General features: G+C 36.1%; 1 protein-coding gene across 4 annotated transcripts in view; it reads left to right on the forward strand.

Annotated features, from left to right (window-relative positions):
- Positions 1-17,500, forward strand: part of lrpprc (leucine-rich pentatricopeptide repeat containing) — a 121,465-nt gene that overhangs the window by 5,383 nt on the left and 98,582 nt on the right. For all 4 annotated transcript variants that reach the window (XR_015505166.1, XR_015505167.1, XR_015505168.1 and 1 more), the window contains 7 exon segments: positions 3,487-3,545; positions 3,640-3,726; positions 3,805-3,931; positions 6,453-6,597; positions 6,847-7,001; positions 9,312-9,417; positions 11,805-11,912. Coding sequence is in view for 1 of the 4 variants with exons in the window: in NM_001142592.1 (NP_001136064.1) it covers positions 3,487-3,545; positions 3,640-3,726; positions 3,805-3,931; positions 6,453-6,597; positions 6,847-7,001; positions 9,312-9,417; positions 11,805-11,912 (787 nt within the window). In the remaining 3 variants the exon portion in view is untranslated.

Raw genomic sequence — 17,500 nt, forward strand, 5'->3', positions numbered from 1 at the left:
ATTTAGTACAATTATAGTATATTTACTACAATAATTTTGATGAAACATAAAAAAACTAAAGTTTTGAGATTTTCACATTTTTTTTGTGTCAGCTAAATAGTGGTTTGTAACATTGTTGAATATCAACATTGTCACGTCTCTTTGTTAAAGGGATAGTTCACCCAAATTCTGTCATTATTTTAATCATGCTTCACTTGTTCCAACTTTTGAGTTTCTTCTGTTGAACACAAAAGATTGTTGTGAAAATCAAAAGCTAAAAACCTGTAACCATTGACTTGAATAGTATTTGTTTTTCCTCCTATGAAATTCAATGGTAATATTTTGTGTTCAGCAGAAAAAAGAAACTCATAAATGTTTGTAAAAAGGTTCTTTATTATGAAATAATAAGGGACTTGTGGACATGTTAGGTTTTTTATTACTTTAAAATTACAGTTTATATTTTGTTGTGAATTAAGATAAAATTAGACCCTAGGGTTAGGAGCCCTTGTTTCTAATGTTATTATTTCTAATGCCTATTGTATTTAACAAGGTTATTATTAAATATTTGCATTAGATGTGCAAATTAAGGCTAATTGAGGCCCTGTTTAAACCTGTCATTAAGGTGTGAACCCAACCACAAATGGATGACACTAAATACAGGTGTAAACCGGCTCTAAAACTTAAGCTTGTCCAGTTTAGCCCATTTACAAAGGTTGTTAAAACCTGCAGTTGTTGCTGTAAAATAGCTCTTTGCAACTCTCACATGGACACCCACTGAAGCTAAGCAGGGCAATGTCAGTAATTGGATGGGAGACCACATGGGAAAGCTAGGTTGCTGCTGGAAGTCATGTTAGTGAGGCCAGCAGGGGCGCTCAACCAGTGTTTTGTGTGGGTCCTAATATCCTGGTATTGTGAAGGGGACTCTATACTGCTCAGTGAGCGCCGTCTTTCAGATGAGACGTTAAACAGAGGTCCGGACTCCCTGTGGTTGTAAAAAAATCCCAGGATGCCCTTCGAAAAAGCCCCAGCATCCTGGCCAAATTTGCTCACTGTAGTCCATCATGGCCTCCTAACCATCCCCATATCATAATAATCTTTGGGTGCTTTCACACCGGTGAATCGATTCAGTTGTTCCGAAACAGAGATTACAAATGTTACATTGTTGCTCTTTGCTCTTGGAGCGGTTCGCTTTCACACTGCAAAGTTTCTAATCGGACCAAAAGAGCTAAAACAAATCACGTGCGAGTAAACTCTCCTCACATTGGTCAGAGTGTCAGGGTTTATTTTGCAGCGTCCCACTAAGCTGTCAGGAGAGTAGGTGGTTTGGTGGTGATTGACAGGGTGCGCGCGCGACGTGTCTGAGGAGAGATGCGGTGGGGAGGGGTGCGTGACGATGCCTATTTGAGGACTGGGAGGGAGACGCGAGATTACAGGGAGATCATCACTCGTTTGCGGGCATCCGAAGACTCGCAAAACTTCCCGCCATACTCATAATACTCTCTTCATATAGCCGTATGCCTATTACATATCCATAAAACACTGTGATATAACCCCGCTCGGATCGCATCGCTTTCTAACTGCAATCGAACCGCTCCAGGGTTCGATTCAATCGAGCCAAGACCACCTCATTCAAGCGATCTCGGAGCGATTATTTTGGCGCGGAACAGAGCGCGATTGCCCTGTTCACATATGCCAAACAAACCGCTCTAACGGGGCAAACGAGATACGTTCCGAAACAAAAGTGTAGGTGTGAAAGCACCCTTTATCACGTTGTCTCCTCTCCACCAATCAGCTGGTATGTGGTCTGGCGTACTATTTCTGCCGTCGCGTCATCCAGGTGGATGCTACACACCGGTGGTGAATGAGGAGATTCCCCTAATGTGTAATGTAAAGCGCTTTGAGTTTCTAGAAAAGCGCTATATAAATCGAAGGAATTATTATTATTATTGTTATTATTATTATTATTACTATAATTAAATCACACCAGTTAACTGATTCATTCAATTCATGACTCGCGTCATCATTCATGAATCATTCATGAATGCGGAAATACATTGTCACTGCTGCTGGTATATTAAGATTATAATCACTGGAAAAATAATGACATGAAATGAACAGTTTTACACAATATTTACTCATTACTTATCCATAAAATCTATTTAGGCTTTAGACTTTCACCAGGTACAAGATGCAATGGTGAAATATAGATGTATTATCTGTCATTGTCATGTCATTATAAAAAATTATAGCTTCTGCTTGTTCAAAATGACGAATAATGATTTCTTCTGAACTATTATGAACTATTAAGTAATATTTAAAGGTGCAGTAGGTGATCTGCCAAAATGCTAACCGCTTAGCATATTATCTTTGGGCGGCGTGGAGGGACTGTGATTCAAAGCCACACCCCCTAAAATCGCGAGCGCGCGCACCACGTCACAGCAGACATACAACCCACTAGTTCATGTCATTTGCCAGTTAGTTAGTGATTAGCCAGCGGCGTCGGCGTGCAGGAATTACATTTATTACTAAGCCACACTTACATGCTGTTTTAGAGCGAATATTCAGAGTAGCATGGTAAACAGTATAGGAAGGCTGTCATTGTTCAAAAATGAAGCAATGTGAATACAAAAGCAACTTCAGCCCAATAAAGCAGGTTAGGCGGAATAGCGCTATTTACTGATGTTTTGCTGTTAGACTAAATATAAATCTACATTATAAATGCGGTAAAAGGACCTTATAAAACTTAAAACAATAACATCAATCTTTCACCGGGAGATATACGCATTTAAGTCATTCATAACACAACACAATCAAACATAAGCTTAGCCTGACTAAAGTAGTTTTAAAACAGAACATCACCTGTCTAACAGTAATACTTCAGCCATGGTGTCGTCCTTCCTCCAGCGTGCTAAAGTAACTCCAATATTGATTCAGGATTTTCAAAAGTTTCAATTCAACATTTGATTTCTCCCGGTATGTGTATGTCTCGTGACCGCGTGGCGATAATGCAGACGGGCACGCGTGAATGGCGGATCTGCGTGAACAGATGCGCAGAAGTCCGAATCTGCATTTGCTGACAGACAGTCTGAGCTGCTTATCGGAATTATGAGAGGTGTCGGTCCGACAATATTTAATTGGATGAACATATTTTAGTTTTATGCCTTACCCAGAATATTAAAATACATATAAACACATTTAGATCATTTACTTTAATCATTATTATTGGACTGTGAAGAGACTTTCAAGCAGCACAACAAAAAATGTTTCTGAAGACAATCACCTACTGCACCTTTAAGCTACTTATTTGAAATGAGCCAAATCAACACAATTCTCAAGGTTTTTATTGAGACAGCGTAATTGTTTTATGTTCAATCCACTTAAATTTGTTAAAAGAAACATTAGATTAACTTAATTTGTGTTGGGACAACATAAAGGAATTATTTGAAACCCAGCATTTTTACAGTGAATGGCATTTATTGATATTTGTAATATATTGTGACTGTCTAGGTGACCTATCAGAGACTCATAGCTGCATACTGTGAGGAAGGCAATATAGAAGGCGCAAGGTGAGTCTAGTAATCTATTTCAGCAAATCAGTAGTATTGTTATGATGTTACATAAATAATAATAAAACAATGCTTGTATCACGATGTCTTGCAGTGCAATCCTGGGCTTCATGAAGAACAAAGACCTGCCAATCACAGAGGCTGTGTTTAACTCGTTAGTGGTTGGCCATGCCCGGGCAGGGTGAGTCGACGGTGCTGTTTTACTATAGGTTTTCTGTGTGTTTGGCACATGCGTGTTGAGTGACCTGTGCTTCTGCAGGGACATAACCAGCTCCGAAGGCATCCTGTCTGTCATGAAGAGTGCAGGAATTGAGCCAGGTCCAGACACATACCTCTCTCTGCTCAACATGTACGCTGAGAAAGGCGATATCGACAAAATTAAACAGGTTTGTGTTGATTTTGAATAGAATGGACTTGGTAATTGTTTATTTTTTGTTAACACTTTACAATAAGGTTGTATTAGTTAATGCATTTATTAACATGAACAAATAATGAGCAAGAATATCACAGTTTATGTTCATGTTAGTTAACACTAGTTAATAGAAATACAGTTGTTTATTGATAGTTCATGTTAACTCACTGAACTGATATTAACAAGTATGGATTTGAATAATGCATTAGTAAATGTCGGGCTATGATTAAGTAATGCTGTACCAGTATTGTTCGTTATTAGTTGTTCATGGTAAATACATTAACTAACGAAACCTTACTGTAAAGTGTGGCCAATTTTTGAAAAATATGTCATTGTACATTGATATGCATATCATTTTAGGTTTATGTAATGTGCCTCTTTTGTTCTTGCCTTATCAAAATGCAAAGTGTTTTTGAATAAAAGACAATATTGACATTTAGAAGAACTGCTTGGTCAAATCAGATGAAGCAGAAATGAAAAAGCTTCCACTTTCTGCTGTCTTTGTTACTGTGAAGAACTTTCTGGGGTGTGCTACCGAAGTTATTTGAAAGTATATTGATGTTGCATGAGCAAAGACAAATGACTATAAACATTAACACAAACCCAGCAGCTTAAATGATTCATTATTTTTAATTAAAAGTTTAATATTATGAAGCACTGTATGGAAGGGATAGAGTTTTAAAAATGCTTATGTACTTGCTCAGTATGCTATTTTTTTGGAAAAAAGTTACATACTGCAGCTTTAGATTAAGTTACTTCTTAAAGTTATGCAATGTATGTTTGGAGCTAATTTATACATATTTATAATTTACTTTCAAAGGGGATTTTAACAAGATAAATAAAGACATATTGGGATAAAATTACCTTATATATATATATGATAAGTAGATTATATAAGATTAGATTATATATATAAGTGATAAGTAGATTAAGATTAAGTAATATCAGCACCCGTGCAGCCTCTTTACCCTTTGTTTATTACTCCGCCCACATACAGCCAGCAAAAAGCAGACACTACAGATCTAAAGTTTAAAAGATGCATGCTCAGCTGCTTAACTGTCAGCTTATGATTTGAATCCAACGAGGAAGAAGTTCCTCATACAAAAGTCTAAAGCCCCTTTCACACATACAAAGGTTATGTGTGAACAGGTCCTTTTTGAAAATACCGGTAAATTCGTTCTGGCTATTTTCCGGAAAGAGAAGTTGTAACATTACCGGCAATTTGCCGGAATGCTGCGCTGTGTGAGTGCAGAAGGAAGATTGCCATAATAAGCGCGTGCACGTCTAGAACGTGCTGACGTGAGACGTCTGCTTTAGCCAATCACAACAGTCAGACGCATTTACGTCCGCGCGGTTTGTGAGAATAAAAGCCTTTGAATATTTTTCCAGACACATTTAGCTGCTAGAAGTTAGTCAGATCACGTTTATATGTTCATCTTAATGCCAACTGTGTAAATAATCATCGATGAGATGCTTATGATAAGCCGTTTAAAGCTCTTTTGTGGTGAATAATGTCAGAATTTACCGGTATTTTGGAATGGATGTGTGAATGCTCTTATCCCGAAAATTTCCGTAACGTCCTCGCCTGTGTGAACAGCAGTTTTTTTAATTTACCGGTAAAGTCGTTCTGGAAATTTTCCGGAAATTTACCGGTATCACTGTGTGAAAGGGGCTTTAGACTCTCTTTAAGACTCTCCGTGTTTGATTTTGTTTTTATGTACACTATGATGCCGTCAAACTGTTGTATGAACGCAGTATCACACTTGTAGCAGTGCGATATGGCTGTATATCGGCACTGGTGGGGAGACTAAGGCACTCGGCCTGCGACCTCGTGCCAATGCACGCCTCCCACCAGTGCCACCCACTACCATTCACATATCGCACTGCTACTTGTGTGATATTGCTCATATATATATGTATATATATGTATATATATATATATATATATATATATATATATATATATATATATATATATATATATATATATATATATATATATATATATAGATAGATATAGATATATATATATATATACATAGTTATACATATATATATATATATATATATATATATATATATATATATATATATATATATATATATATATATATACACACATATATAAATACATATACATTAATTATATAAAATAATTCACTTATTTGGCAAAGCTGAAGTTTCAATGTAATTATGAATAAAAAAATAGTAGCTTATTGATGAACACAAAAAGGCATTTAAATGGAAATCGTTGGCGTCATACCTACATCCTTACTGTCACTTTTGATTTATTTCAATGCAATCATAACTAAATTAAGCAGCAGTTGCTTCTACAACAGCTTACTGACCTTAAATGATTCCGTAAAATACATTTTTTTTTGTTATTTTTATTTAGTGTTCCAAGGCTTACTAAAGTTCTAAGCTACAAAATATTCTTCTTCTGCTTATTATTATTATTAATAACTATTAATACATCTCTTGCATATCTCCTCTAGACTCTCGATGTGGTGGAGAACGCAGATTTCTTTCTGATGGACCGAGATCTGATGCAGTTGGTTTCCAGTCTGGCTAGAACTGGCCATGAGCAGCACGTGCCCGAGATTGTGTCACGTATGCGTCATGAGAGAGGATATGTGCCAGGTCTGACATCAGTTTGTCCCTGACCACTTACCACAGTGGTCCATAGTTAACCATAATGGTCGCAAATGTATTCATAACAGTATACTATTCGATGTGTTTTAAATATGAACTCAAACCAATTAGAGAAATGCGATACATAAAACATTGATGCCGTGAGATGAAGTTCTGGGATTTTGGGAAAGCCATTAATGATTGATAGATTTTTTTTATTTTGATCCTGATGCATCCGTTTGCTTCACTTTTTTTCAGATGCTATCAACCTTTGCTTGAATTTGATTACCCACGGTCATGAAAAGACTGCCTTTTCGGTGCTGAAAAGCTTAACCGGGATGTTAGACACACATACGGGTGACACTCCAGATTTTGGCAACTTCTTTCTTCGCCATTGCGTCAATATGGACAAGGTGAGGGACCCAAACATTGACTGTTATGCATATTATTAACTTCTACCAAGCATTGTTCAATACTGAAGCCACGTTTTTTTAACTTCACACACATTCAGAATTGCCAACATGATACTTGACCAAACATTTGAGCTCAGAGCAACACAACAGTTCATATAACAGACCCCCTAGATTTTAGCGATTATATGATTGCTGAATCCAATGTAAAATTAACAAAAAGTTGCAAATTTTTGCGATCCTGCAAAATTCTTTATTAAACACAGAATAATTACACAAAATGTAAATAATCTCATAAAATATCCAATTCAAAACCATACAATCTAATTATATTTATTTCAGTTTGTAATTAATTGTTTTACATGACTTATAGACGTTGAATATGCAGCGCATGTGATTTATTTAAGTGTCTCCTGAAAAATGACGTCTCACATGCACCCTCACAATCCATACATTACATGGAAGAATGGGGGAGCGTGGGACTTGTTTTGCAACCTGTGCAGTAAGCAGACGCAGATGAAGAGGGAATCATTTAACAAATGAGCAATGGAACAGATGGAAAAGCAAGCAGCTTACAATGATGGAGATTTCTGGGAATTACCACCACAAAATGTCATTTTTATCACAAAAAAAAAACATAAAAAACTAGAGGGTCTGATATAAATCTTTAAAAAAGCTTGTTTCTCCAAACCACTAACAAAAGTTTTCCTTCAGAAAACATACATTTCATTACTAACTCATTGACCTAAAATCAATGACCGCATTGCCTTAAATGTGCTAAACCATGTGTAAGAAGAATTCAAAAAAATCTGAAATTTATTGCAAACATTGTACAATCTTTAGGTATTTTTTTTTCAATCACTTGAACCACAAGTTGCAGATGCTATCTTTGTATCGTAGAACAAAAAAATTCCTGTCTGCATTCTAATCCACTTCAAAATGTTGGTACGTTTGAAAATATAGACATTGTATTGTACAATATATAGTTCCTTTGTTATCAAAGGATGCTGATTCTGTCATACATTTTGTACTATTGATATGAAAGTGACATAAGGAGACGTAAGATAAGGGTTTTCAGCTAAAATTGCGATCATATTGGAATGATTGTCATTTTCTGGTAAGATTTGATGTGTTTCAAAGTAAAAACAGCACAAAACGCATGACTTTTTTGGAAACTGTTGTTACAGTTTTTCCATCTGCTTACACATGTTTTCAAAACAGTGTCACTCTTTTTTTAAAACTCTACACTCAATTCTCAAAACTGCACACACAAAATGCAAAATGCCTCACATCTACTTCAAAATGTTACACTGCATTCAAAATGCCATAAACGCTTGTCAGAATGAAGCATTGGCAAACACTTCATAATATAACACTTTTGGATATACTATGTTAACACTTTTCTAAATCTTAAGCTCTCCATGTCAATTGCCTGGGGAAGTGCCATGCAGGCATATGATTGGCCATCCATCATACACTATACAGAGCCAGACTGAGACGAATTCCTCTATTATTTGTTTTAGAGGAACTTAGGATTTTGAAAAATTGATTAAGGATGAAAGTACAAAACTACAAAATGTGGAAAAGTGACCAAGTATTTTTTTTTCTTTTAATTTTGGACCAGAACAGCCCGCTGTCCTGTCACCTTTGACCTATTAATAGGCCTGTACTGCCTTAAAGCAGTGATTGTTTAGCGATTAGTTAAGAAATGAGTGTTTCCACATTTGAGCAATAAATGTATGTGACCAGGTGAATAATTGTAGCATTTTGATTAGTCGTGTTTGGAAAAAGAAAGTCACTTCATGTTAGATTTTTTTATGTTTTTGGTAGAGCATCGTGTGTGTAAAGTTTTGACAAATGTGTTTTATGCAATTGAAAAAGAGTTCAGGGCTGAGAAATAGCTTCTGGTTTTGGAGATTTACTGTGTAGTTTTGCATTTTGAGTGAGATGTTTCAGAAACCGTGTGACATGAAAATATTTTGTGTGCAAGCAGTTGGAAAAAAAAACAGTTTTGAAATGAGTTTGTTAGCATGCTGAAAATATATGCTTGTTTGCCACTTGTTGAGAATATGAATGACAAAAGTGTTTGAAAAGTGTTGAATTTTTAAAAAATGTGCTTGTTGCATGCATTTTGTGTGAACAGAATGATAATGATTTATATTGCTCTTCATAGACTTCTGTTTGGCTTATTGTGTGTACAGTTTTCAAAACGTGGCTTCAGTGTTGCACAATACTTGTTAGCAGTTGGAAAAAAAAGTTAAATGTACCATGTGTGTTTGTTAATGTATGTTAAATTGTGTGTCTGTTTTGCAGTCTGCGGAGGACATAGTCGGTTTTTGCAAGGATTTGAAAGATTTAGGTCTGCACTCAACACCACTACAGTTCACTCTTCAGTGTGCCCTGGAAGGCAAGAAAACCAGTGAGTACAGCAATTCGATTTCAAATTCTAAAACATTGCTTTATAATTAGTCAGTTTATCCCATTTTCATCACAAATTAATAATATATATAAAACTTTTTTAAACTATTCGTTATCATTTCCCTTTTTTATTATTTTTTTATTTTTTTTTTATTTCTGTGGCTCTTAGTAAGTCGGTCGAGCCACTTTTCCAATTTTTTATTGCCAGTCTTAGCCAGTCATAATGGTTTATTTTTAATTAAATTGTGTTTATACAACCAGTCAATATACACTAGACAACATGAAGTGGATCAAACTTTCAGTTTTTTTTCTTTGTCGTCTTTCACCATTTTCAGGACAACTTTGATTCAATGCGAATATCGTCTGTTAACTGTAAAAAGCACTGAAAGCACAAATCTAAGCTATTCCCTTATTTATTCCCCATTTACTCGAAACTGTGACGTAATTTAGCAACATGCTTTGCTGCAAAACTAAAATGTAAGAGTAAAAGCTTACAAATTTTAGGTAAAATTTAGGTAAAATTAAATCTAGATGGTATAAAAAATTATGATAGAAGTAGTACTATTAAATAATGATCAATAATAATTTTATTTAATACATTCTTTTTGTTTTACATGCTATAAAACTGTTGGTAAAGGCATAGTTTTCCCAAAAATGAAACAAACATAATGTTACAAACATTTATTCTGTTAAACACTTAAGAACATGTTTTGAAGAAAGCTGAAGACCCGTAACCGTTGACATCCATAGTAGGAAAAACAAATACTAAAGAAGTCTATAAAGAAGTGAAAGCATTTAAGTTCCCTTTGCCGCCCTGGTGACAACGCTGTCTGCGGCGATTGTCAAAATTCACTACATTTATTTCGTATTTGAAGGAGCTGTTGCAGCATATCAGCAAATCAGTTGCATTCCTGCTTGAAAGTGCACGCCATTTATCAAATTCACTTAACAATGGAAGATCAAGTTGTGTATGGTGTAGCTTTGCTCCACTTATCCAATATATGTCCATATGTTTAAAATATTCTGAAGCATCAGTACTGTTTTGTATTGTCGTATGAGATTCCGGCTTTTTTAAAGAAAGAAAAATTCTATATAACATTAATGCACATCCATAACTTGCCAGTAACCTTTTTTTAATGTATGTCCCCATAAGAAAACATTGTAAATAATTGGAAATTTGGTGACTGCAATAATCAAACTCTTGGGAACATTTGTGATTGGAACCAAAGTTTACAAGCCTGTAGTCTCTGGAATCCTCTCAAGTCGTGGACTTCTATATTCCGATTAGTTGCTGCTGAACCGCATCATAGCTCATTACCATAAAGCTGACTTGATTTCAACTCTCCTCGACACCCGCATCATGCAGCTTTTCGCTGCCTAACGCCACCAGCTCCCATTGAAAATAAATGACTTCCAGCTACTTTGACGCTCTCGTCGCTTCCAGTGTGAATGTACAGTTAGAGTTTAGCTCCAACCTGCTTTACTACACTTTTTTGGAAGATCGAGTACATCCGCTAAATATTTGATTAGCTGGCGTGTTTAATTAGAGTTGCATATTAATGAGATAATAGTCTAGGAAAATGATTATTATTTTGTTCTATTTGTATTCGTTAGAAAAGGCAATATAAAATTCACTTTTGCTTTTTTCTGTTCAGTTTAGATAATGAACAGGAATTGCACTTTCAAAAATCATGAGGGTAACACTGTTGGGTATTAGTTTTGGATTGTTTTCTTATTTTTATGTATTGTTTTTAAGCCACCTTTCCACTGCACACGACAAGCAACAAACTGGAAGTCATTAATTTCCACTGGAGAGTAGTGCAGGAGCTGTGTGGAATTCCGATCATCCCTGTATGCCAAAAATTCAGATCTGATTTAAGCTGCGGATATGTTGAAATGTTTATATATAACTCCTGCGACCAGACTGTATGTGACCGGCTGTGATGTATTCCAATGTTGTTCAAGCAGGTCCATGTGCGCGAGATTAGAAATAGTATTTTTTTTTTGGAATCAGAAAAAAGTTTCAATTAAAAAAACATTTTTATTCATAAATGAGTAATGAAAAATGTCTTGTCTCCACATTCCCTCCACAATTTTTAGCGGTCTATAAGTTTCTAGCTTTCATTAATTAATTCATTCATTCATTAATTCATTCATTCATTCATTCATTCAACTATGGTGAACGCACGCAGAATAAAGGCTCTTTTTGCACTCCTTTATTCCGGACACAGAGTGAATCGGCTTCTCTCCCACGGTACAAAACTGAAAATTCTGTGCAACTGCCACAAGGGGCGTATTTTGACAGTCATGTCCGAATGTCATGTGCAGTGGAAAGGTGGCGTTAATCTATGGCATGAATCAATTCGTGTTGATGTCTTTCATTGTAAGGTTTGTCGATTGGGCTGATGAAGAGGATGAAGGCAGAGAGCTTACCTATCAAACCTCACTACTTCTTGCCCCTGTTTGCACATCATCATAAAGACAAGAACATTCCTGGTGAGTCATGAATTTACAGTCTTCCTGCAAAGGTATACCAAAGATTACTGCTTTATTTTAATTTCATTTAATTTATATAATATATAATATAATAATTATAAAAATATAATATTTTTTAAATATTTTCCAAACGATGTTTAACCGAGCAAGGACATTTTCACAGAATGTCTGATAAATGTTTGAATTTTTTATGAACCATTTTAGGGACAAAATTATTAGCCCCTTTAAGCTATATTTTTTCCCGATAACCAGGGCCAGACGGAATCTGCGGAAATTTTTTGCTATTTCTGCGTAGAATTTTGTTAAAAATCTGTGGATTTCTGCGGAATTATTTTGGGAGTATCCAGCGGAGTATCATAACTAAAACCTTAATATATTAAATAAAAAGTAATAAATTACTGAATAAAAACTGAATAAATTCATATTTACACATTTACTCAAGTAAATAAATAGAATTAATAATGGGGATTGAAATCTGCGAAAATTCTGCGGAATTCTGTGCGCGCAGATTCCGTGTGGGCCTACCGATAACCTACAGAACAAACCATTGTTATACAATAACTTGCCTAATTCCCCTAACCTGCCTAATTAACTTAATCAACCTAGTTAAGCCTTTAAATGTCACTTTAAGCTGTATAGAAGTGTCTTGAAAAATATGTAGAAAAATATTATTTACAGTCATCATGGTAAAGACAAAATAAATCAGTTGTAAGAAATGAGTTATTAAAATTATTATGTTTAGAAATGTGTTGAAAAAAATCTTCTCTCCGTTAAACAGAAATTGGGGGAAAAGCTAACAAGCATTCTAATAATCTAGGGGGACTAATAATTCTGACTTCAACTGTGTATATATATATATATATATATATATATATATATATATATATATATATATATATATATATATATTTTTTTTTTTTAAAGCACAGGCCCTCGCTCCACTACAAATTTCATCCACACGTTCACTTGTTTTGTTTGTATGTTTTGAATACAAACATTTCTTTTCGACACCTTAATAAAAATAATTGAGACATTTCAGTGTAATAATTTTGTTCTAGAGAAACTGAATTTATTTTAAGAAGGTTGTCCATATGAAGTCCTCCTGCATCTGCAACAATGAGCACAAAACATCTGATCTTATTAAATAAAATTTTCTTAAACCAATAACCTTCATGAAAAATGCAGCATCACTCTCACCTTTATCTTCCTGTACAGTTTTTTTTTTGTTTGCTCAGTGTTGAAGTCTGCACTACGTGAAGGTTACATGACAGAATTTGTAGTGACTGGGTCTCATGTAAATGCGAGCGCTCTGAGGGAATTCACTTTCAATTACGTGCGCCGCTGTGCACGGCCATGAAATATTTAGCGCCATGTCACATTCTATCCACAGGTGTCACCAGCGGGCAGACGCCCTTCCCCCTTTCCACCCACCGCTTTCTCCGTCCACCCGTTCGCGAGTGCAGAGAGGGGGAAAAAGTTTGCATTTTGATGAGGTGTGGATTTGGGCAGGCGAGTTTGTAAAAGCATATGCTAGCTTTGTCTCGGCAGCCGCGAGCGAGCGATGCTTGTCAGTTTCGAGAAGCGGTGCAGCTCATTGCTTGTGACACAGTGAAAGGAGAATGCCTCAACCCTGTTGTAGCACACAACAAGCTATTCCATCTGCATCTTAAACACTGCACGAGTCAAGGAAATGTTTGCCGCTGAATACTGAGTTGTTTTAAGTCTCTGTAACTGTAGAAAGCCACTTTAGGGCTTCTTTCAACTTGAATATCCTTGTGAGGTGAAATATCTCAAGGACTGGAGGTGAGAAGTGATCTGCCCTTTTAGTTCCTCTCCGTTTGTTTATATCATCTTATTTCTGGTCCTCGCTTGAACTGGCTTTATTTCATTCTTGGTTGCATAAAACTGAAAGACTCTATTTGCTGTTGCTTTGCTATGTACCGGTACGTTCTGATTTCAGATTCAGGCCCAAACGTTTCTTTATCCCACCGTTGAGTTTATTTACTTGTGTGCAATTATATATTTAGTAATTCATTCATTTTCCTTTACCTTAGTCCCTTATTTATAAATGGTCGCCACAGCGCAATGAATCGCCAACCAATCCAGCATATGTTTTACGCAGCGGGTGCTCTTCCAACCGCAACCCAGTACTGGAAAACACCCATACACCATACAGTTCTAATATAAGTGTATTCCAACTCCAGCATGTCTTTGGACTATGGGGGAAACCACAGCACCTGGAGGAAACCCACGAAAACACGGGGAGAACATGCAAACTCCACACAGAAACGCCAACTGACCCAGCCAGTGCTATCCACTGCCACCTTGCCGCTCCTGTATTTATTCAGTTTTTATATTCGATTCATTAATATTATTGAATACTATGCAAATGTTTATGTTTTATTTATTATGTTTCATTGTTTGTAAAGTAATATGTTCTGTCTTTTAGTAGATCTATTATATGAGACAGTTTTTTTGTATACCAAACTAGTAGAATTAATTTGATTTGCATTGTAAACCTTAAATGGTCATGACAACCCCCCATTTTCGGTTCAGGTCTACCTCCGAATTTTTTCAAAAGATGCATTATAATGGGCGTGGAGCTCTGCAAGCAAAGGGCAGAAGTGGGCGTGGCCAGCAGGGGAGAAGGAGGGAGCAAACAACTGTTGTCAGTTAAATGAGACTTAAACTGTGAAGGGACGATTGATTTTATAGTTTACACAGTTAAAATGTCAAGAAATAAACAGTAATTTAATGCCCTGCTACATTTGTTATTCGCAATACATACATTGATAACCACAATTTATATCATTATAAAGATAATCGTGTTCATATAAACACTATAAATGAGGACTTTTCCCTCAATCCCTGGGTCTGAATCATAGGTCTGAATACAGACTTATAGAAGCAAGTCTCTTGCCCTGTCCATTTTAACCATTAGCCCTGTTGGTAATCTGGAGGATTTAGGCAAAGACAGCAGCACCGTGATGTGTATAAATGTGATCGAACTCATGATAGAAGACAACGTCTGCCATTCTCCAATTCTCGTAGTGCTCTCCCGACAAAAATGCTTGCTGCACACAAACAGCTTTGCTGTATCGACTCTCACAGCATCGTGGGGAAAAACATGCAACATACCCCGTGGATCATTGAAACAAACACATAGTACCCTTCATGAACAGCTAAATACTGTGTGCTGTGGGTCTGTGTTTTACAGCTTGGTACTGGCAGGTCTGCCTTGCCTTCGGAAAGCACATGGATAATTAAGAACCTGGCTCTTCTCATATAATAAGAAAACTCCACTATGAATAATGAGAAACCGACGCGTCATCTTTTGCACTTGCAGTTCTGCGCTACATCGGCAATTTTGATCCCGCCCCAAAAATAATTTTAAACTCGGAAGCTGAAATTAGCTGACAAAAGCTCAAAATTATCCAGTTTTTCCCACATTTAAAGCCAACAGGTGCTAACATTAGCCCCTTTCACACAGTGATACCGGTAAATATCTGGAAAATTTCCGGGACGACTTTACCGGTATATTCAAAAAAGCGCTGTTCACACAGGCGAGGACGTTACGGAAATTTTCCGGAAAAGAGCATTCACACATCCATTCCAAAATACCGGTAAATTCTGACATCATTCACCACAAATGAGCTTTAAACGGCTGCGCTTGTTTTTGTAAACATTTGACTAAATTACAAACTCTGTGGATGATCAATATTGTGAACAACTTTCGCAGGATCACTTTCGCATGTCGAGATGTTCATAATATGTGCGTGTGCAGGCGCTCACAGGGTGTTTCACAGGCACACGCAAAGCTTGAAGGTAAACAAACAAAGGCTTATCATAAGCATCTCATCGATGATTATTTACACAGTTGGCATTAAGAAGAACATATAAACGTGATCTGACTAACATCTAGCAGCTAAATGTGTCTGGAAAAATATTCAAAGGCTTTTATTCTCACAAACCGCGCGGACGTAAATGCGTCTGACTGTTGTGATTGGCTAAAGCAGACTTTTAACGTCAGCACGTTCTAGACGTGCACGCGCTTATTACGGCAATCTTCCTTCTGCATTCCAACAGCGCAGCATTCCGGCAAATTGCCGGTAGTGTTACAACTTCTCTTTCCGGAAAATAGTCAGAACGAATTTACTGGAATTTTCAAAAAGGACCTTTGTCTTAACAAAGTCTTAACTGATGCTCAACACACACAAATCTGTTAAAATCTCAAAAAGGAACTCGAGGGTTTCGTGAACCTTTAAATAAGTGTTTTATTTTTCTTCAGATTTTAAATTTTTAGTTACTATACTCTGAAAATTCATAGATTTTATTTAACAAAATTCTGTGCAGCATGAGATCTTGCTGTATGCAACAAATACTAAATTAGACAATGCACAATTAAGGTTTTTATTATTACCCAAAGCGCAACATAAGAAGGTCTTTGGTTCGAACCCTGACAAGTACAGAAGGCCTTTCTGTGTGGAGTTTGCATGTATTCCCTGTGTCAAACATACAGATTAGGTGAACCAAAAACTCCAAATTCTTACAGATCACTCTGCAATGTGATTAACGGGCAGTAATTTTTGTGTAAATTATCTGGCAAAATTAACCGTTATGAGCATTCCTAGTGCTCAACATATAGAAGGACACCCCTATGTTTTAAATTCATATTTTTAATAGGAAGCTATACAATATTATATTTGAGCATTTACATTAGATTAATCAGTTATAAAGCCAAATCTGGAGCTAATCTAACAAAATAGCTTACAATAACGGTCCAAAAAGTAGTACACCTAAATTCATATGTTATAGAAAAATATGAAATTCAAATTAAAAAAGAGGAAAAATCAAGAGAACGAAATTTTGTAGGTTGTAATTTATTATTGCAATATTTAGCTTGAATTGAATTATATTATCTTTCCATTTCTAAATATATTTTTTGACTAAAATAAATATATCTGTTTAATGAATTTATTTTGTTTAAATGCATCAAAATACGTTGTCTATTCACTGAGAAATGAATACAAATATTTATTTTTAAAATGGGGTGTACTCAATAATGCTAAACACTGTATAGGCAAAAACATTGATGTCATTATAAAGAAAATACATTGGTCTTTGAAAGAAACTGAACATTAATTGCAGCATTATTACTTTAAATGTCACAATCTCAACAAAAATGATCCTAACCACTTTCATCATGTCTTGACTGTCTGAAGCAGGGGTCACCAATCTCAGTCCTGGAGGGCCGGTGTCCCTGCAGGGTTTAGCTCCAACTTGCCTCAACACACCTGCCTGGATAATTCAAGTATACCTAGTAAGACCTTGATTAGCTTGTTCAGGTGTGTTTGATTAGGGTTGAAGATAAATTCTGCAGGACACCGGCCCTCCAGGAACAAGTCTGGTGACCACTGGTCTAAAGCGTGGGTTTACGTGCGAGTTTGCATCTACGCATTTCATCAGATCCAAGCATACGTTTCCCTTGTAGCCAGATATACTATTTGCTTTTTAAAAAAAGTTTTCAAGTCCATTTCACTTGAAAAATTGCACTTGTTTTTAGATTCAGCTTCAGACAGGATGAACCC

The sequence above is a fragment of the Danio rerio genome, chromosome 13, assembly GCF_052040795.2.
Source record: "Danio rerio strain M-AB ecotype USA chromosome 13, GRCz13ab, whole genome shotgun sequence".
Taxonomy (NCBI): Eukaryota; Metazoa; Chordata; class Actinopteri; order Cypriniformes; family Danionidae; genus Danio; species Danio rerio.